The following is a 23014-nucleotide window of genomic DNA, read 5'->3' as shown; positions in this document are numbered from 1 at the left end:
AACTGTGGTCATCAGAGTAAGATATTTGAACAGTAGTACTACGACCCCACCTGCTGACTATTAATATATTGCATGCCTGTCGGTGGTTTCCGGTAGTATGGCGACTACGTGGATACCCTACTTCTTTTTAGTTTGTGCAAGAAGGTAAGGACATTTTTCCCCCATCGCAAAAGCCGTGCAAATGGGAATTACTAAGCGTACAACAGTAAAGGTGCGTTGCAGTCTCTGATCGGTTTGATCACCAGAAAGTCCTAATTAAACAGAACGACCAGAATGTGGCGTCTATGTTAGTAGACCACTGGGCAGGGATGGAGGGCACATACGCGTGTTGGCCAAAATGCCAGTTTGGCACAATGTTTTTCTTTGTCTCTGTTGAAATTATTACGCGTGTTTCCTTGAATATGGGATTACCGGTAATTGTGTGCAAGCACTATTTGATGCCTTAAAATTCTGCCTTAGGCTACATAATATTTAATTGGGGTGTGTTGCCAATTCGTTCGCGGGGTAGAACTATTATGGCCGGAGAAAGTCTGGCTGTGGACAAATAAGGCAATAACTATTTAATCTCGCGTCTTTTCTATTTTGGGAATGATTGCATATTGTCCAGTCTGTGTGTCGTTCTGTAGGCCTATTGCCTTTGAATGACAGACGTAGTGTTTCAGGCTACCCTCTTCGGAATTTCTAGTTAGCCTGTCGAATAATAAAGTTTTGGACCCGCAAGTAAAATCAGAGCAGAATGAAATGCCTATCAATCAACTCGGATACTTTTTAGATCTAGGTATACAACGGCTGGCACACAGGCATGGCTGAGTGGATGGACAAACATGAGTGTTCTAAGGAAGTTGTGGTGTTTACAATGTTGCAGGCATTCCAAAGTGTCACGGGCAGTCTGGTGAATCCCCGCCAAATTAGAACCACCTCACCGAGATGCATGTTTCATTTGGATTGGCTCATGGACACACATTCACGACGAATATAGACGAGGCGAGGGCATACTTGGAAGTGTTGTCATGCAAGTTGACTAGTCCCAATAATTATAGCCTGTAACCTTGAGTCCATGATGTGGTATTTCCTACCAGCTGTGCTGTGGATGGGAATGCAATGTATGGTATGCGCTGCCTTGCTTCGTAAGCGGTGGGCGCAGTAATATTCTCACGCCTCAACATTTTGTGTCAGCCCAAACGCAATCTTGTTTTGATGTCAGCGTCCCCCTGTTTTGTAGCCTATTTCTTAAACAATGGTAGGAAAAAGGTCACGATATTTCCTGCAGCGGGAGCTCTATAGAGTGCAGTTCCTCCCCTCTCTCTGCCGAGGCAGATTCTCACAAGTCTGGCGTGCCAACTAGAAGAAGCCCTGAAGCCATAGTTTTATCCAAGTCTCGGCCTGTATGTTCACACGTGTGTGTGGTGTGTCTCTGTGTGTGTGCGTGTGTCTGGGTCGTCCACCACAGAGACTGGGTTGTGCTCTGAGCCAGCCGGGCGGTCATTCCCGGAGTCGTGTGCGTGTGGGAGACTATGCTACCACTGCTGGCGCTGGGCACGGTCTTGACTTGCGCTGTGGTCAGAGCAGAGGTGGCCGGGGACAGAAGCCACAAACCGCTTCTCAACTACAGCAGCTTCTCGCTCCCAGAGGAACACATCCCATACTTCTTGCGCAACAACAGGAAGGTCGCCGAACTTTGTCGGCGGGATCCGGAGTGCCCATTCAAAGTAAGAATTATTCAATCAAAACTGTTACTTCTCTTCTTCTATTTACTTGTCTGTATCTGCACGAGACACGCATTGATATTGGCATGCTGTTAAACACGTCCACACATTAACTGGATGAACTCCTCGTGCTCTTGGTCCAGTGCCAACAGTGGCTCAGTGAGTGTTAACCCAGATTCTCTGTCTGTCTGTGTGTGCCATGTTAGGATGCTCTGCTGGTTAAGAATGCCTGCTGGGGCTATGAGAAGAACTGCTCCCCCGAGAACAGAATGGGATACCCCGTCTGCTCCTCCGTAGACTCTGGATGGTAAGGTGGCGTTGTCTCAGTCCATCATTCTGGAACGTCTAAAGTCTGTGAGAAAGTGGGGGTGAGGGGGCATCTCATCAAGTTGGATGACAGTAATTGTTTTTTCCTTTGAGTTTTGAATCCCATTGGAAAATGTGGATCATTGCATCTAAAATAGCTCGACACCAATTAGATTCAACTTCAGATAAGACCTCATTCTGTCAGATTGTTGAGTTTTAATGTCAGTGAGAAGACTAGAATAGACATGTCTCATGAGGTCACTGTCAAATCAACACAACACAGTGACATGACCTTATTTCAATCTTATATCAATATCAACAGTACAACTATGAAAATCATGGTGATCATTTGTAACATGGTGCTAACAAGGTGCTCAATAAGTAGTGTAAAATATTTGAAAACATTTTGGTGTGTGGAAATGTTCTTTGCCTGAAGTGAGTGTTTAACTTTAAAACTAATGCCACCAATGCACTTTGGGAGCATTAAGTAGCAGAGCTCCCTTGACACTGTCCTCATCCTCCCTGCCACCGTCTCACCTTGCTGGCCAGGCAGACTGCCAGCCAGCTCACTCAGTAACATGGAGGTTACTGGTAGTTCGGGTCAACCAAGGAGAGATGTGACGACCTGGAAGTAATACAATATCCTAATGAAAGACCTCTCTCACCCATACTTCCTCCCCACCTCACTTCATCCTCTTCTTCTTCCTCCAATTCCTCCTCCTCCTCCCTTTCTCCTCATCTCCCTCTTCCTTGTGCTCGCTTTCTCCTCACCCTGGTCTCCTGTATCTTCTCCATTATCTTTCGCCTCTTTCTCCTCATTTTCATCCTGCCCTTCCTGCTCTTCTCCTCTTCCGCATTCCCCTCTTCCACCTTTTCCCTAATTTGCCTTTTCCCCTCCTCTTCTCTTCCTCCTCCCACTCCTATTTCCCCATCTCCTCCTCCTCCTCATCATCATCATCTCCATCTCCATCCTCCCATTCTCCTCCTCCTCCTCCTCATCATCTCCATCTCCATCCTCCCATTCTCCTCCTCTTCCTCCTCTTCCTCATCATCTACAGGGCCAGGTCGTTGACTGCAGGTCAGGAGCTGTTCTGGAAGCAGGCTGACTTTGGCTACGTGAGGGAGCGGCGCAACGAGCTCAAGACTCTCTGCAAGCCCTTAAATCCGGTACGCTTCTTACTCAGTGCCTGTCCTGGGCTTGTTCTTGCTCATATATTTTTCAGGAATTTGCTTTTTGGGGGGAGGGAAGGCGGATACAGTATATTTGGTTTCGAGTGGATGGGACAGTAGAGAGAGGGACAGGAAGTTAGTAGGATATCGAGAGAGGTGAAACGGGTTAGCAGAAATGATAATCTGGGGTTGGACTCAAGCCTGGTTTCCCGGAGCTGTGGTATGGATTCCTTGGTGGTAATCTATACTGTTCTGCCCGCAATACCTTTTTGCTTGCTTTCTTCAATCACAGACACATCTTAAGACAATACATGCCTATATAATGTGAATAGTCCACGCTTGCGTGAACCACAATATGAAGTGCATTTATACCCCTCTTCCTCAACTACAATATAAAGCTATTTTTGAACTCCACAACACCAAACAAGAATTATAGTGGTGTTATAGTCATGTACATACATGTATTATGTAGTGTATACTATATAAATGTATTATAACATCTGGAATGCTTTTTGATTTGTTTCATCCCCCCCCCCTACACACACACACACACACACACACACACACACACTCACACACACACTCACACACTAGGGGCACTCCAGCCTGAAATGCAGTAGCCACATGCGGTTCTGCCGTGCCACCAACCTGTTCCTGGACCTGAGGGAACCCCGCAGAGGTCACGAGAGGTCAGTGTCTGATGGTGTGTGTGTGCGTGTGTGTGTGTGTGAGAGAGAGAGAGAGAGAGAGAGAGTGTGTGTGTGTGTGTTTGCGTGTGAGTGTGTAAGTATGCATGGTGTGTGTGTGTGTGTGTGTGTGTGTGTGTGTGTGTGTGGGGGGGGGTGGGGGTGTCAGAGGAAGTGGCGGGTGCGGTTCCTGTGGCACAGCTGTGCTGCTTCGATGTCCTGCTTCCTGCCTGAGACCTCAACTCAGCACTGTTTCTTTTCTTTCTTTTCTTTCTTTCTTTCTTTCTTTCTTTCTTTCTTTCTTTCTTTCTTTCTTTCTTTCCTTTTCTTTTCTTTTCTTTTCTTTTCTTTTCTTTTCTGCAGGTACAAAGAGGACTTCTTGCAGCGAGGGGAGATTGGGGGGCACTGTCAGCTCAAGGCCAAGGCCCTGGCAGCTGAGGGGCAGCACAAAAGCCCTCTGCAGTCTTGGTGAGCAGCTCCCACTTTGCTCTTCACATATTACACTTTTGCAGACGTACACGTAGTATTTTCAGTGTCATGGGTTTGCAGTAAGTTTGGGTTTACTCCGAATTTTGCTTGCATGATATGATATTAAGAGGCCAGATTTGCATTCAGTGCCTTTATAGGCAATGGAGTTGATCCTACAAAATAGGGCCACTGTGGGTATGATCATTTTTGCTTCCAGGTTTTGGGTCGGTCATGTCTGGGAATTAGATCATGCGTCATGGATGGTGATTATGGACTACAGATTCTTAATTGATTCAAAATGATCAACTTAATATCTCTACTCTGCCCTGCCACCATTATCCAGTATCCCAAATTCTGCTCAAAATGAATTTGAGTGGGCGTTTTAAGTATAGTTGTAGCTTATTGTAGCTTATTCAAGTTTTGTAGGATTCTTTTATTACAGTGTAATTGAGATTTCATAGTTGCTTAACAGCTGCCTATATTACACAGAGCTCAACGGTAGGGAAAATAATGAGGAAAAAGTATGTGGGAATGAAATTTGATAGTTTGTAGACCAAAAAAATGAATGGGTTGCCAAAGGTAAGAGATTTGAGCATATACTGTAACCCAGTGATTCTTAACTTTTTTTCTTAAAGCCCTGTACCCAAGACAAGCTGCGCACCCCCAACCCAAACTTCTACACATGTATACTCGCTAAAACTGATTTAAGTACAATTTAATTACAATGATTCTTGCTTGATACATTAATCAATACCTTAATGACTTGACATGTGGCTCTTTTCCACTGCCGGTTTTCTGGTAGGCCTACCGCTCGACACAGCATGACTCTGCTGCCACTTTTTGCTGTTAGAATAGGCACGACACAGCTCAATCGTCAAGCAAAAAGCGGTGGCCGAGCCCCGCTGTGTCGATCTGTAGGCCTATAAGAAAAATAGCAGTGGAAAAGAGGCAATGGAGACCAAAACCGGTTTTAATTTGGCCTAATTATAATGTTTGCTAGCAGAATTTTGGTCACAACCTCAACACAAAAAAAAATTCTGCGCACCCCCTGAAATCTCTAGCGCACCCCCAGGGATTAAGAACCAATGCTGTAACCATGCTTTCATTTTCACTTTCCTGTCGGCACCATTCACTGCTACCAGCTGCCCAGTGTTCCATGAAATGTTCTCCTTCTTTGTCCTACCAATAGGTTTGCCGAATTAGAATCATACACAGGGTTGGGCTTCCACCCAGAGAACGATGGCCACTGTGACCTGATAGTGGAGAGGCCCACCGTCTTCATGAAACTGGATGCAGGTGAGGATGATTGCTGTTGCGTATTGCCTTCATCTGCACTGGCGGAGTTGCTCCTGGCTTATAAACAGAGGTGTCAAGATCAGCTTCAGACAAACCTAAACTATATACAACCTGAAAAAAAAAACTTTGTTTAGGAGAGCTTCCTGGAGTCAGAAAAAGTTTGGTTGAGGTGCTCTTTGGATAGGGAAAAACTAAAGATGCAAAACCTGAAGGAAATCCAAGGCAATCTCCTTTGGAAAAAGAAAGTTTAAAAGCCTTTATTGTGATGGCTTGGTCATACTAGACACTTAAAAGACATTGCGTTTCGGCAGTCATGCCTTTTTCAGGGAGTCAAACTGGCAAAGCCATCACAATAAAGGCTTTTAACTTTTTCTAAAAGAGAGTGCTTTGGATTTCCTTCAGTTTTTTATATCCAACCAGATTTAGAAGGAGTAATTTCAACAGAGATGTGTTGTGAATTAAGGCATATGTATTTTATACAGACAATATTGAAGGTCTTGTACCTTGTGAGTTCAGGACTGACAACTCATGTCACATGGCACTAATGCCTCTTTTCCACTGCTGGTTTTCTGGTAGGCCTACAGCTCCACACAGCATGGCTTGGCTGCTACTTTTTGCTTTTCGAATAGGCATGACACTGCTTAATCGTAAAGAAAAAAGTGACAGGTGAGTCGCGCTGTGTCGAGCTGTAGGCCTATCAGAAAACCGGCAGTGGAAAAGAGGCATTCAGTAAATCATCTAACCCCCTCTCCCATGGTCTCCTTCAGGTGTGAACATGTATCATCACTTCTGCGACTTTGTCAACCTGTACATCACCCAACACCTCAACAACTCCTTCAGCCGAGACATCAACATCGTCATGTGGGACACAGTGAGTAAATCAATTGTCTGTTTGTATTTATTGCATGCCATATTGTATATTGTATTATATCATGTACAGTATACGGCTAAATGTTATATGTTGGGTACTGTATATGTGTATAGAGCTCACAAAAAAGTGTGAATTGCATGTACGTCCCAGGAATTGTCCCAGGTGCTGGATACAAGTAAAACGTCTGAAAAAGGAAAAAGAAATATCCGCAAACCCAATAGCTCCCCCACTGTGATTCAGTTGATTAAGCTTGCACAATGTTTCCATAAAACAAAGGTCTTCCTGGACGAAAACCTTTGTCTCAAAATCCACGAATGTCCCTGTGCACAGCAAAGCGTGTGTGTGTGTGTGTTAATGTGTGTGTGCGCGCATGTGTGTGCATGCGTGCGTGGCTAGCAGCACTAAGTGAAGTGGGCTGTTCTCTCCTGGAACTAAAAGTTAAACAGTAAGTGTGCTGTGTTTTATAAATATTAAATTCTGAAGAGCTTTGTGTGAAAACGTTGTGTAAGTGTAATCAAATGAAGCACAGTGGCGGAGCTGTTCAGCACGTTTCTTTCTATTTTATGTGTACAGCGTTACTAAGTTCCTCACACAATATAAGTACTGTAACTGCACTTGAACAATAAAACTTACTCTGATTCCAAGTCTACTGATGAGTGCCAGGAGAAATTACGGTCAAATTGGTGGCGGTGGCCTTGAAATACTCTGGATTACTCAGCTAATGCCCCTGAGTGACGCCACAGGGAAAGAATGCTTCTAATTGATTGTGAAGTTTGTGCCCAGTTGAAGCTCATTGTTGTCTACTACAGTGTTTCTCAACAGGGGTGCCGGGGAAACGTGGCTGATAAATACATTATGTAATATAATACATTTTTGTATAAATACATTATGTAATATAATACATTATAGTCAGTGGAATCTTTCATCTGCCATTTACACACAATAAAGTAAATATAGGTCGCCCCAGTCAGCTGCAACTTCGAACATAGGTCGTGTGACGTCTCCAAAGGTGTTACTTTTCTAAGCTTGTGTGGTATCGGATGCGATGCCATGTTACGGCTTGTTGGTTTGGGGTGCCTTGAAATTTTTTATGAATTGAAAGGGTGCCTCGCCTAAAAAAAGGTTGAGAAACACTGGTCTACTAGTTCAGCTCAAGCCAGCCCAGCTTGTGGAAGAGTTTGGCTCATATTGGACCTCTGTGCAACAGGCAACCACCGATCCGCAGCAGTGCAGCAAGGAAGTAAACAGTTGTTGAGAAGGCGTTCTGTCAACATGGGCTGTTTTGTTGAAATGAGCTGCCGCTAGCCTGTTGAAATAGCCCTACTCCAACCCCTATACTAGTGTTTCTCAACGGGGGCGCTACAGCCTCCCAGGGGGCGTTTTGGAGCCCTAGGGGGGTGTTGAGAAGGATACAGCTGAGTGGGGTGGGGCTTAGTTGTCATTCAGGGGCATTTGTCTATTTTATTTTTCAATACTGAGGGGGCTGTTAGCAGGCTTATGATGAGGTCAAGGGGGGCGTTGGGAGGCTTATGATGAGCTCAAGGGGACGTTTGTTCGAATAAGGTTGAGAACCACTGCCTTTACTAGCCTTGCGGAATTCTGCTGTAGCGTTCTGGACTGGCTTTGTAGTTCAGCTTGATGGTAGGCCACATTCACCTGTCACTGGCTTCTTAAGGCTCTTTTCCACTGTCCGTTTCCTACCCGGTACAGTTCGACACAGCACGACTCGGCCGCCACTTGTTGCTTCTCGATTGGGCACGAGACAGCTCGACTCAGCTCAAAAACCAGCCGGCCGGCTGAAGCGAGCTGAGCGGGTCTTTCGCTGCCTACCCAGAATATGCATCAGCTCGTCCTCACCAGTGAATCAAAAAATAATCATGGCGGCCACCAGATCAACTCTCTTGGAATGCTCTATACCTGTAGTTTGACACTGTATTACTTTGATATGAAAATCGAAGGCAGAAATCAAAATTGTAGTATACAAATATGATGTCGCTGACCCTATTTATAGCCTACTTCGATAGGTGAGATATCTGTCGGCCCTACTTGAAGTCAACTAGCCTTCATGCATGACGACACCAAAAACACAACTCCAACCACACTCTAGGTAACACTTTTTTTTTTTTTCAATTGATTTTTTAAAACATTTTTAAACGACAAACACACAAAAACAAAGACAGCAAACGAGGAACAAAAACACACACAAAAAATAAGAAAAAAAAACAAATAAAAGACAAAGTGCCCACAAACATCAACAACACCCCACACCGACCTCCACTCCCTCAAAATAGTTCAAAAATGGTCCCCAAACCCAATTAAATATCTCCTCCTTCCCCTCCAGTGTTGTAAGGAACCCGCTCGTACCCTGCAATTTCCAAGGTAACACGGTTTGTAATGGCGACACAAACCGGGCTGGTTTAACAGCACCACTCAGCTCGACACAGTGTGCATGACACGACATGGCACAGCCGGGTTGTATGTGGAAAAAGGCCTTTAGAGGAGCCCAGAGCATTCCCTTCCTCAAGGTGGTCACAGAGCTCTCTCCACAGCTGCTGAGGACATCAGGAGGAAGCAGTGGGCAAAAACACTGATGATTTATGGGAAACCAACCGCATCCGGTCCCAGTCATTGTTCGGTCTCAGTTCTGTCTGAAATAAGAAAGGGTGAGGGAGAGAGCGAAATCGGGGCAGAGGCGGGAAGGAAAAGAGGTGGAGAAGATAAAAACAGGAAGGAATGCTAGAGGGAGGAGGTGGCGTTTTCTACAACTTCTAAGAGTTTCTGTTAACAGCTGAGGGGACTGAGGAAACAATAACGATGCCAGCTGTCACCACTACCTGAGCTAGCAATTATTATTTATTATTTAGCAATCATTAGACTAAAAAGTGTGTCTTGGCTGTGTATAACATATATCTTGGTTACCCTTAAAATTCTATGCTAGACAGTAATGTGAAAAACTGTGTTCTGAAGTGTACAAAGATGATGCAATGGAATAAAGATGATGTAATGAAGATACATTTGTATAAATGACAGAATGAGGGACATGACACATTACACTGTTTTTTTATATTTGAAGTGCTTCTGATTTTTACATTTTCACAAGAACGCTTTACATCAAATAATGACCTCGTTTTCAACCCGTAAACATGTTCATTTCAAAGCTAGAGACAGCGTTATCTCTGTAACCGTCTTTCATCCATCTGTTTTCTCTGGCAGAGCGTGTACGGCTATGGGGATCTCTTTGAGCAAACCTGGAGGGCCTTCTCAGACTATGAAGTCATTCATCTGAAAAGCTATGATTCGAAAAGGGTGAGGGATGGCTGTTTATTGTTGTCTGCCATTAGTGGACTCTCACTGTCTCTCACATTGTGCAAAAATAGTCTAGTTTTGAAGTAGATGAGATCGCCAGAGATCTGAATTACTGTTGGAAAGAAACCCAAGTACACCATAGCAGCACTGATATGACTTTACACAGATTCTAGCTTTGGTAACAATCACATTAAAATGGAGGCTCTGCATGAAAGGCTTCAACTCCAATAGTCATAATGGACTGCTGCTCCAATGGTTGTTCTTGCTCTCCACTTCAACAGGTGTGTTTCCGAGAGGCTGTTTTCTCACTGCTCCCGAGAATGAGATACGGTCTGTTCTACAACACCCCGCTGGTGAGTTTGGGGAGTGCAATATGGTATCACACCAAAGAGTTAACATAACACGCCGACTTCAACCGTCTATTGCGTTTGCGCATCACAACTTTTCATGTTAAAGGGACACTGTGCAGGAAATGGTCAAAAAAGGTACTGCAACTATGCTGCTCATTGAAAATGTGTTGCCTATTGCCAAATTTGACCTTTTCATGATAGTTTACTAAGTAATACTATCTAATAACTAATAATAACTAATATTCTAGGATGTCCCAAGTACATTCATTTTTGCAGCTAAAAATGGCTATTTCTGGAAATTCAAAATGGCGGACCATGGAGAAGATTTTCCCCCTTTTCATGTATGAAAAGTGCAATTTTTCCAGTCATAATGAATACTTAGAATTTCATGGTGGTGGTAAATATTCATGAAAAAGGTAACATTAGTGAATGGGTATCATGAATTCTGGAAATAAACAACTAAAAATCTCACACAGTGTCCTATTAAGTCGTGCTCCACAACGCTTGATTTCAGTCTGGGCACATTTTCGTCACAATTTCGCCATTTCCTTTGTTTGTTTAGGTGTTCTTGGCAAACGTAAAGTGGAAGAAACATTCGTTTACTGGCCGGTCAGAGTTCGGCATGGTTTTGGTCAGGGCACAGCAGAGCATTGTCACATTAAGCAACAGAAATTCGCTGTGTTAACAGAAATTCGCAGACACAGCGGGGAAATTGCTTAAACCTGCTCACATGGAAAAGTTTTTTCCTGCAGCGTTACTTTACTTGCAAAGGCGTCACACTTCAACGTGGAATTCACTGGCATGAAATAAATACGCCTTTGCATGATGCCAGTCTGGGGAGTGAGAGGCAAGTGGCAGAGACGAGGCAAGGAGCTCATTCGCTCACTCAAAGGGTCTTAAATACCCGGTGAAATTGAGTGGAAAATTGTTACCTTGAACTCCAGCCAACAGCAGAAGAAACCTGGCCTGCCTTTTTATCCCCCCCCCACCCTCTCTCTCTCTCCCTCTCTTTTTCTTTTCCACCTTTTTCTGGTCAGAAGAAGGCTCTGTCAGCACTTTGAACTCCAAAACGTCCTCGAAGCCAAGCAATGCCAAGGCAAGCAAAGTAAAGCAAAGCAAAAGCGCTTGGTTATTTGAAATTGATGCTGCCCCATATTTGCAGCCCCTTGCTCGCTCACTCGCTCACTCGCTCACTCACTCGATTGCTGTCTTTACCTTCGCCTTTCCCTTCCCCTTCCCTTTCCCTTCTCTGGTCATTCGGCCATGTTTTATTCATCTGCGCCCACACGACGTATCAAAATATCGGCCTGCGTTTTGATGAGATGTCTTGAGGAGCAGATGAGGCCGGCCAGGCAGCCCTTAGCCAACCCCCCCCCCCCCTCCTGAACGGATGAAATATAGATGCGACCTTGATGGGAGTATATCAGGCCGTGTAATGTGCCGCTCCGCTATTTGGCCATATCATATTTATATTCATGATTACGCCGCGCTAACCTGCAGGTGTAAATTACTTCCTGAACATGGGGCGTGCGTGCTTGTGCGTGTGCGTGTGTGTGTGTGTGCGCGCTTGCGTATAGAAGCGTATTTCCATGCAACTGTGTGTATACACTTTCGTGTGTGCGCGCAGTAATCTGAAAGTGTGAATTGCTTCCGCTGCCGTGTGTGTGTGTTTGTAGGTGTGTGTATATTCATATGTCTGTTTTCCTGTGCCCCGTATGCATTTGTTGATTGTGTGCATCTGTGTGTGTGTGTGTGTGTGTGTGTGTGTGTGTGTGTGTGTGTGTGTGTGTGTGTGTGTGTGTGTGTGTGTGTGTGTATCGGAGATGGATAGTGATAGGTGTGTGTGTGATTTGTGTACATCCATTTGTTTGTGTTGGTGACACTGACGTGTGTGTGTGTGTGTGTGTGTGTGTGTGTGTGTGTGTGTGTGTGTGTGTGTGTGTGTGTGTGTGTGTGTGTGTGTGTGTGTGTGTGTGTGTGTGTGTGGATGACAGATCTCTGATTGCCAGAGCGAGGAGGGCATGTTTCGGGCCTTCTCACAGCACGTCCTTCATCGACTCAACATCCCTCAGGACGCCACAACGGTACAGTGATACCTTACACACACACACACACACACACACACACACACACACACACACACACACACACACACACACACACACACACACACACACACACACTCAACATCCCTCAGGACGCCACAAGGTAGAGTGATACCTTCACACACACACACACACACACACACACACACACACACACACACACACACACACACACACACACACACACACACACACACACACACACACACACACACACACACTCAACATCCCTCAGGAGGCAACCAAGGTATAGCAATACCTCAGACACACACACACACACACACACACACACACACACACACACACACACACACACACACACACACACACACACACACACACACACACACACACACACACACACACACACAATCAAAGTGAGGCCACTGCAATACCTCACCACACTTTTAATACACACTTGTGCACACACATACACAAGAACATACAGCCATATATGTATGTGCATGCGCATGCTAAATCCCCCCCGCCCCCCATTTCACTGCAAAAAAAAAAATCCTAGCAAGCTTATTTTTCTAGTTTCAAGTAAAAATATCTTATCAATCTTATTTTAAGTGCAAATCACCCAATAACTTGTCTTTTTAACTCGAATTTAAAACTAGAAATGAGACTGACTATACTGGTTTTTGAACGTTTGTCCATGGGGTAAGATATTTTCACTTGGTGATATTTGTATACTTGTTGTAAGCAATACTTGCTGGAAATGCGTAAAGTAATCTAATCTAATCTAATCTTAAGTGATTTTTACTTAAAATAAGCTTGACTAGATGTTTTTACTTGAATCTAGAAAAATAAGCTTGCTACGATTTCATTTTTTGCAGTGTTCATATCAGATTTAGAATTCAACAGAACCTCATCGTCTGTTAAAAGAGAGGCGAGGAGGAATGTATGGTGAGTTCTAGACTGATCCAAGTGAAAAAGAAATAAAGTCCGCAACACTGCTTGTCTACTGTGAATTATTTAATGGAGCGCAACGTTTCGACCTTCAGGTCTTCATCAGGCAAAGTGTGAACATGGCATTGAGTGGGCCATTCTTTTTCACTTGGATTTACTCGGATTGTCCTGCACCTGGCCCATCGGGTGGGATGTGCACACATCTACTCCTCTGAACTTGAGTTCTAGACTGATTGCATCTGTGGCTGAGGCTAAAGGGTTCTACTGATGGCTAGCTGCACAGCGGGGGAATAAACTGCCTGCCTGGCCCTGGTCGCTTCTTCCTTCTGCTTCCTGTGACGGAGCAGATTTATGCTCTCTCTCTCTCTCTCTCTCTCTCTCTCTCTCTCTCTCTCTCTCTCTCTCTCTCTCTCTCTCTCTCTCTCTCTCTGTCTCTCTCTCTCTCGCCAACACCAGCATTGTGGGTGCAGGGGGAACATCAAGTGTATTGTGTTTGTGTGTGCAGCATGTGGCGGGTCAGTATGTCTTGGCACACATGCCAAGAGTGCCAAGATTTTCAGCCCTCTTATTGTGTCATAGTAGGTGTGATAGTGGAAGACATCAGAGGTGTATAAAATGGAGGAAAAGGTAAAAAAGAGGAAAGATCCCCCAATAGGTGCTCATTAGGTACTGAGGAATAACTCTTGTGAAACTGCGCTATTTTAATGTCATGTTTTAGTGTTGTACTTGCATCATGAATTTACTGTTACTTCTACTTTATTGCACCTCTTGAAAATACAAAATGTGTCTGTATGTTTGGGCCGTTATGGTGATGAGGATTAGGAACTTGATCTTTGGATCAGAGGAGATACATATGCATGTACATGCATATCCGAGGGGATGGGTACACCTCAAGCCATGGCTTAAGTGCCCGTGAGGTGAGCATGGCACCTACTTTCACTCCACGTTGCTCTAAAGATTGCATCCAATACCTTGTCCCAATATAAAAGACTGTAAGTGGCTTTCTGTCAAGTGTAATGAAATGCACTGTAACATAATGGGTGGATTTGTCTTGGCCCAAACACACTTGGCACTCCCTTAGCCTTAGTTCAGTGAGAGAGAGAGAGAGTGCGTGTGCGTGTGCGTGCGTGCGTGCGTGTGCGTGCGTGAGCGTGCGTTTGTTGGTTCTGGCACAAATTCCAACATTGCCACGCTCTCACAAAGACACTCTTGTGGTCAGCCTTTCCTTTGAAACAGTGGTCTTATTGTTGGCGATGAAAGAAGAAATCCACTAGAGGGCGATGTTGTATAAGGCATCGGTCCACTGGCGCCATTGTCCCGACTCTGATGCTATTTTCCCCAATGTGACCTCGTGATCTAAATGTTCGCTCTTTTTAAAGGCAGTCTCAGTTGCATTTTACATAACCCACGCAGCCAGCCAGCACAGAATTGGGTAATTTTAAGCGTATTACGTCCCGTCAGTGTGTTCCTGAAATAGGCTCTGTAAGTTATGAGTTTGGCAAAGCCCCGTACCTATGTGACTCTCTTAAGCCTTGCAAAATCTTTCTTGGCCCAGTTCCTTTAGCCTGTGTGTGTGTGTGTGTGTGTGTGTGTGTGTGTGTGTGTGTGTGTGTGTGTGTGTGTGTGTGTGTGTGTGTGTGTGTGTGTGTGTGTGTGTGTGTGTGTGTGTGTGTGTGTTCTCTGCTTCCAGGATGGACGGGTTCGTGTCACACTGCTGGCCCGTAGCACTGAGTACCGGAGGATATTAAACCAGCAGGAGGTGGGTGCAGAACAGAACTTTCCATCTCTCCGCCCCAAACTCCTCTCTTCCACCCTCCTTCCCTCTCTCCTTTTTCCTCCATCCCTTTCTCTTTTCTCCCCCCACCTCATTGATTTATCACCTAGCCCTCTTAACTGGCCGTTTAAATCTTACTCGCGACTCCGAACTCCTCTGAGGTAAAAAAGGCTGTGATTTATACACCCGCATGAACACACACGCACGCACGCACACACACACAGGCGCGCACGCACACACACATACACACACACACACACACACACACACACACACACACACACACACACACACACACACACGCTCGTGCTCTCTCATTAATCACCCCCATGCACCCCTACTGTTCACACAGCTTATAAACGCCCTGAAGACCGTGCCTTGGTTTGAGGTCAGGATTGTGGATTACAAATACAAGTAAGTCAATTAGCCCCCCTCTCTCTCTTTTAGGCCTGTTGTGTGTGTGTGTGTGTGTGTGTGTGTGTGTGTGTGTGTGTGTGTGTGTGTGTGTGTGTGTGTGTGTGTGTGTGTGTGTGTGTGTGTGTGTGTGTGTGTGTGTGTGTGTGTGTGTGTGTGTGTGTGTGTGTGTGTGAGAGAGAGAGGCGGGGGGCTAACCGTTTGATTAAGTATAATGTTTGTCCAGAGGATTAGTGCACTGTGGGCGGGATGTTACTGATGTTTATTCGGTTTGTGTATTTGTGTGTATATATCAACCTGTGTGTGCCAACTTGCCCGTGTGTGTGTGTGATCACTCGTAGGGACATGGCTTTCCTGGACCAGGTGAGGATAACGCACAACTCGGACATCTTCATCGGGATGCATGGCGCGGGACTCACCCACCTCCTCTTCCTCCCCGACTGGGCCGTCATCTTTGAGCTGTGCGTACGCTGACTTAGGAGAAGCCTCTCTCTCTCTCTCTCTCTCTCTCTCTCTCTCTTTCTGTCTCTCTCTCTCTCTCTCACGCTCTCTTTCTGCCCCTCCCTCCCTCTCTCTCTTTGAAATTGGTCCATAATGGAGTTTTTAACCCCCCCCCCCCTCTCTCACACACAAATATACATACAAACTCTCTCTCTCATACTTTGTTTATCTCATTGCTCTCTCTCTCTGTCTCTCTCTCTCTCTCTCTGTCTCTCTCTCTCTCTCTGTCTCTCTCTCTCTCTCTCTGTCTCTCTCTCTCTCTCTCTCTCACTCTCACGCTCTCTTTCTGCCCCTCCCTCCCTCTCTCGTAATATCTCTCTCTATTAGTCTCTCTCTCCATTTTTATACGTCACTCAGTGTCTCTCATTCACCTGTTTGAGCTCCTGGCTGTCTGCTTGTCTGTCTGACTTAAAATTTGCTAGTTTTTTTTGTCAGGTGTCCTCGTGATCCACAAGCGAACAGCGCCATTCTCTCTCCTGCTTTCAATCTCTGCCTCTCTGTCTACCTGTCTGTCTGTCTGCTTGTCTTTCTGTCTGCCTACCTGTCTGTCCGTCTGTCTGTCTGTCTGTCTGTCTGTCTGTCTGTCTGTCTGTCTGTCTGTCTGCCAATCTGTCTTTCTGTCTGTCTGTCTGCTTGCCTTTCTGTCTGCCTACCTGTCTGTCTGTCTGCTTGTCTTTCTGTCTGTCTGCTTGTCTTTCTGTCTGTCTGCTTGTCTGCCTGCCTGCCTGTCTACCTGTCTACCTGCCTTCCTATCTACCCATCCTATCCAACCTCACACTAATGTGCATCTGGTTTTGGACCTGCTCCCATCTGTCTACGTTAGACATTAGTGTTTTTTTTGCCAACTGACCCCATTTATATCTCTGCTGCCAGTCTGTCGGTCTGTCTGTCTGTCTGTCTGTCTGGCCATGTCTTCATCCTGCTGTACTATTTATGAGGCTGGCTGGCAGTGTTTTGTCTGGGGCTCGGAGGTGTGTGGGGGCGTGCAAGACAGCTGTCTTTTCTTTTTTACGAGCCATTGACGTGACGTCCCTGTCTCGCCTGCCTTTCTCAATGTAACGATCGCTATCTGTGCTTGGTGTGAGTGTGTGTGTGTGACTGTGTGTGGGTGGGTGTATGTGATATATTTTGGACTTGTGCCACAACTTGTGTGTGTGTATGTGCGCGTGTGCGTGTTTCAGTGAGAGCTTCTCTGTGCTGCTGAGCCGCTGTCTGGCTCTGTGCCTTGTGTGTGTGTGTTGTGTGTGTGTGTGTTGTGTGTGTGTGTGTGTGTGTGTGTGTGTGTGTGTGTTGTGTGTGTGTGTGCACCGTGACAGTGAAGTAGTGCGTAATTAAGAAGGCATTCATCAGGCCTTGCCCTGTTTGGCTCCTCTCAGGCCTACGAGCCTGCCTGCCTGCCTGCCTGTCTCCCTGTCTGTCTGTCTGTCTGCCTGCCTGCCTGCCTGCCTGCCTGCCTGTCTGCCTGCCTGCCTGCCTGCTTACCTGCATGTCTGCCTGCTTACCTGCATGTCTGACTGCCTGCCTGCCTGCATGCCTCCCTGCTTGCCTGCTTGCCTGCATGTCTGCCTCCCTGCCTGCCTGTCTGCCTGCCTACCTGCCTGCCTGCCTGCCTGCCTGCTTGCGGACCTTTAGCAGTGGCCCAGTCGAGGGCCGTCTGAACAGGGTCCGGGCGGGTGGGGAGATTAAGTGTCCGTCCCTGTTTTCCAACAGATACAACTGTCAGGACGAGAGCTGCTATCGAGATCTGGCGCGGCTGCGGGGGGTTCGCTACGTGACTTGGCAGAAAAGGGACAAAGTGGTCCCGCAGGATAAGGTAACAAAATAAAACATCTAAAAAGGAGGTGGTGTGGTGTGATGGTAAATGGTGTGTGTGTGTGAGGTGTGAGGTGGGTAAAGGGTGTGTGTGTGTGTGTGTGTGTGGGGGGGGGGGTGTTTTGGGTAGGGTTTGTGTGTGTGTATGTGTGTGTGTGTGTCGGGATCAGTTGGGGGGGGCTGTGCCACTGTCACACCTCCCCACTTGGTGATAACAGCTCTGCTCTGGTCTCTGAGTTTCCCTCTCTGAGCACCAGCTCACTGCCCACTGCCCTGACAGGACCGTTCACACACATCACACAATGAGGAACACTGTCAGCTCTCCTGTCTCACACCCCATTTATGGCAGAACACACAGGCATGTGCACACACACAAACACACACGCATACAGAGGCACACACACAGACACACACACAGGTGCACTAATAGACACACACACACATGCATGCACACAAATATGCACATGCATGTGCAAACGCGCACACACACACACTCACATGTGCAAACGCGCGTGCACACACACACACACACACACACACACACACACACACACACACACACACACACACACACACACACACACACACACACACACACACACACACACACACACACACACCAGGGATGAAAATTGTGGAAGTGAGATATTTTGGATGCCAAATAGTTTGCTGTTGAGAGGCCTGTTAAATGTCAACAGATTGTCAGTGGCTAATATTTAACCTCAGCACAAACAAACAGCAAACAGCCTGGCCTTACCTGGTGTTCCCTTGTAGTTAGAGCATACAGAAGGGCTGGACCTGCATAATTAGGCACCAATTTCAGGTTTGAAATGATTGTATGTGATTTGAACCAATCACTGATGTTTTTGACTTATGTACATGCCACTGCCCTGTTCATTGATTGGCCAGTGGAATGCATCCTGTCAGTTACTCAAAAACTTGATTTCTAATTGCGAACCAAGTTGGCAAGTGAAATTGATTCAGGTTTTTTTTCCTCAGAAAATTGAGTCTTAAGTGTATTTAGTCCCTTATCCTATACGGCTTGGATGAAAATTACACAGTTCTCACTCTTAAATTGTTCAGTTGTTTACGAAGACCGCAGACTTTGCTATCATTTAAGGTACTTTATATCAAGATAGTCTATTTACAGGGAGCAGTTATTTTGATTTAAATGGATGGGTGGGGGCTTGAGTCAAGCTGAAATCAAGAATCGATTTTTAATACAAAATTCTACTTGGTGAGGAAAAACAACCGCGCTCTACTGTGAAGTAACTGGGAAGAGTCTATCGAGATCAGGCCCAGACATAGTGGGTAGGGAACTCATAATTGTGCGTAAAATATAGGAAGACTAAAGCCGGGGTAAAGAGCACCTTGTGTCTGCCCTCTTCATGGACACACAGGCACACACACACACACACACACACACACACACACACACACACACACACACACACACACACACACACACACACACACACACACACACACACACACACACACACAAACACACACAGACTGCGTTTCAATATGCAACCTTTCCTCTTCCACTTGTGCTTGTTTCCTCGTACCAGGAAGTCATGATGACATCACTGACAACAGCATTATATTTCAATATCTTGCAAAAGCTCAATTGTAAAGTCTTTTTCTCATTTGCAATTGGGATGGTGAATGAAAAACAGTCCCTTAAAAGTTGTTGTGGCTAGGCTGACAGCTGGGAAACTTTATCGTTTTCTCCACGGAGGAGGTGCCCAGGAGGCGGGGCGAGGCCACAAACACAAGTGGAGGAGGCAATGTCGCATATTGTAACGCACTCACACACGTACTCACACACACACACTTTCTCACACAATATTTTTTTGTTGCAAAGTCTGCCCTTCCATCAAAAGGTGAACGACTTAAAGTGGTGGAATCTGACGCCATTCACATTGCATCATTAGCTCACATGAAAAGAGAGGCTTTAGACACCCTAAGCAGACTGCTTCAGGCAGTGTATGTGATGGTAGAGAAAATATATCTAATCTACCACCTGAGAGTAAAGGAATCTCTCTCTCTCTGTCTCTCTCTCTCTCTCTCTCTCTCTCTCTCTCTCTCTCTCTCTCTCTCTCTCTCTCTCTCTCTCTCTCTCTCTCATTCTCTCTCTCTCTCTCAGGGTCATCACCCCACGCTAGGGGAGCACCCCAAGTTTACCAATTACTCGTTTGACGTGGAGGAGTTCATGCGCCTGGTTGGTCTAGCAGCGGATCACGTGCGCTCGCACAGGAAGTGGCCTGGAGGGAGGAAGCAGAGAGACGAACTCTGAGACGTGCAGGCAGCGACCAGGGGACAGAAATCCCCTACGCACACACACATGCTGTATACACACACGCACACGCACACACACACACACACACACACACACACACACACACACACACACACACACACACACACACACACACGCATATACGTAGTGTGCAGAGGGGTACACACATGTTCATAACCACACAGAGGCACACACACATGCACAATTTCTATATACGTATACTTAAAAAGCGACCATTGGAAAGATTTCTTGTTGACATGTGTAAAGCCCTAATTCTGGGGGTTTGGAAGATGTTCATGAATTATCAGAACACCGCAAGTGGAAAACTTGCAAAATACATGATTACGTGATTCCCATTTTTTTTTGTCTTTTTCGACTTTTTTTTGATAGGACAGTGTGAGAGGTGGACGGGAAGTGAATTGGTAGAGAGACGGGGAGGGGTCGGCAAAGGACCCAGGCCGGGAATCGAACTTGGGTCAGCCGCATGGCAGGCGAGTGCCCTACCGGTTGGCCACGGCAGGGACGTAATTCCCAATTTTAGCTGAAAAATTAAGAAGTATTCAACTTCCTGTCCCTCCCCCATTGTCCACCAAAGTGCCAGCAAAGTTGTACACATATACTGCGATTGGGCACCTACCCACGACCACAAACCTGTTTGGTTAAGCTAACCAAGGAAGTGCTGACATTTTCTAAACAAGACTACAGGCTTTGGCGGGAGCTGGAGAACTCGTGTTTTTGTTCCGTAACGGGCTATCATGTTCTCCTTTCAGAATCCCATGACAGTTCAAGGTAGTATGGCTAAACACAAGTTGCTGACTTCCACTTTAAAGTTCTGGGGTGTGGATGGCTGCCCAATTACTGTATACGTGTATGACTTCGCTGGCATTTTGGAGGACGTTGAGGGAGGGAAAGGATTCTGATTACTACTTTATTTTTGGCTGAAATTGGGAGTTATGTACATGCATTTTCAACTTTGGGTGTTCTGATAACTCATGCACAACTTCCAAAAATCCCAACTTAAGGTTTATCAACAGGAAAACTTAACGACGGCCGCCTTAACTTGCACAATCTCCTACAAACATACTGTACACACTCATGTGATGTGCACATACACATATACATAGATGGCACATCATCTCTTTCCTGAACACACACATGTGTGCGCATACACACACACAACTTAAGTCTAAGCCAGCCATCTTCCTCCTCCTCCTCATGTCTCCCTGTCCTGATATCTCTTCAGTGGCTGGTTGCACTTCTCCCCATGGCCGTGTTGGTTGGCTGAAATGGGTCTGGGGCTCTGAGTGAATGGCACGAGAGAAGCCAACAGGGGTCAGTTGTCCCAGGCCCAAGAAGAGAGGGAGCCCAGATTCGGATCCTCATTGCATTGTATATATTTGGGTTGGGTTGGGGGTGGGGGGTGCTTTCAGATGACACTGTCTGGGGCTCTGAGTGACTGGCGCCTCATGAGGGGAGCTGGAGCTTGTTTGCTGCTCTCCTCTCATTAGTAGGCTGTGCAGAACCAAGACCTGTGCCCTTCTGACATCTACGGCTAGGTCTGTACGTGCACACACACACACACACACACACACACACACACACACACTGGGCACACACACGCACACACACACACACACACACACACACACACACACACACACACACACACACACACACTGGGCATGCCACCACAGCAGCTAATAGCAACAGTAGCAGCAGCGGCAGCTTTGTCATAGGGAAAGGTGGAGGTGAGAGTGGTTGGTATTTTGGTGTGTGTGTGTGTGTGTGTGTGTGTGTTAGTTTGCATTGGTATATATGATTTTTGTGTGCATATTGTTATGTGTATTATTTGCATCAGTGTACGTGATTTAGGAAGTGTGTGTGTGGTTGTGTGTTGCTCCAGTCTGCCTGTGTGCTCATCAGTGGTCCTGTGTGTGTGCGTGTACGTGTGTGCATGCGTGTGTTGCTGTAGACTGTCTGTGGCCGCATCAGTTGTGTGTGCGTGTGTGTGCACGTGCGTGTGTGTGTTTGTGTGCTCTCATCAGCGGTGCCCAGTGTATGTGTGAGTCCTCTGCCCTGGGACCCCTGGCCTAATTAGAGCCTTCATTAACACCGGGGACAAGTGTCAGAGACCACCCGGGGGAGAGAAAGAGAGAGAGAGAGAGAGAAGAAAGAGAGAGAGAGAGAGAGGGAGAGAGAGAGAGAGAGAGAAGAAAAAGAGAGAGACTGTCAACAACTGACTAGCGGGGCAGCTCCCGACACGCGTGTTAGCACCTGTCCTGGCAGGAGGTAGGCCGCGCCGCGCTCGCTTACTCTCACACCAGCATGTCAGTCACACAAGCCCGACGAGACCAGCCAGTTTATTTATGTTCACAAAGCAACCCTGTCATGACAACGCGACATGACAGACAGTTAGTGAAAGAGCAGCATGCCCCTGGCGTTAGCACGGGTTGCAGTGGCGTGGACCTCAATGCTGAATGTATTGGTTTTGCTATGGATTTGTGTTTTACCGTACACAGCACTGTTTGGTCATGTTGTATTTATTATTTGTTTTAATGCTGAATGTTTCCATTTTTGCCAATTTTATTTCTGTTTGGTCAAACAAGAAAAGCTGAAAGTGTAAAGTCATAGTCTACATTTAACGTGCAAATGTTTGGTCAAGATATGCTGTGCTGGTATGTGTACTACAGATGTGTAATAGATCACTCCATACAAACATTTTTTTTTGTAATGAAATTGTACTGGCAATCTCAAATGCACCGTTTTGTGACCCAGTTTGTAATGCATTTTTTTCATACTTGAAATTTTGGGGGACAAAAAAAAAAAAAGTATTTTTCAATACTTGTTTTATCTTCAAAATGAATGTGTTTAAGAAAAAAAAAAAAAAAAAAACCCTGTGTTGTGTCATATATGGGGCCTCTACTCTCGACTATTTCACACTGTGGCGTTGGGTCTTAAACAAAACCTCTATTGCTCCTCCATTCCCACTAGAAGTAGAGACCACAAATGTTTGTAACTTCCCCCAGTGACCTTGA

General features: G+C 46.0%; 1 protein-coding gene across 1 annotated transcript; it reads left to right on the top strand.

Annotated features, from left to right (window-relative positions):
* Positions 1 to 78: 78 nt before the first annotated feature.
* On the top strand, positions 79 to 20074 carry eogt (EGF domain-specific O-linked N-acetylglucosamine (GlcNAc) transferase). Its single transcript, XM_063214950.1, has 16 exons — positions 79 to 144; positions 1451 to 1709; positions 1913 to 2013; positions 3071 to 3179; positions 3777 to 3871; positions 4232 to 4336; positions 5526 to 5632; positions 6400 to 6503; positions 9717 to 9809; positions 10091 to 10162; positions 12154 to 12243; positions 14867 to 14935; positions 15303 to 15364; positions 15706 to 15825; positions 17576 to 17678; positions 19827 to 20074. Exons 2-16 carry the CDS (start codon positions 1515 to 1517, stop codon positions 19974 to 19976), a joined length of 1575 nt encoding a protein of 524 aa, XP_063071020.1. The 5' UTR covers positions 79 to 144; positions 1451 to 1514; the 3' UTR covers positions 19977 to 20074.
* Positions 20075 to 23014: the final 2940 nt, after the last annotated feature.

Source organism: Engraulis encrasicolus, chromosome 14, assembly GCF_034702125.1.
Source record: "Engraulis encrasicolus isolate BLACKSEA-1 chromosome 14, IST_EnEncr_1.0, whole genome shotgun sequence".
Taxonomy (NCBI): Eukaryota; Metazoa; Chordata; class Actinopteri; order Clupeiformes; family Engraulidae; genus Engraulis; species Engraulis encrasicolus.
The sequence above is the reverse complement of the archived record's forward strand: the minus strand, read 5'-3'. Positions and strand labels throughout refer to the sequence as shown.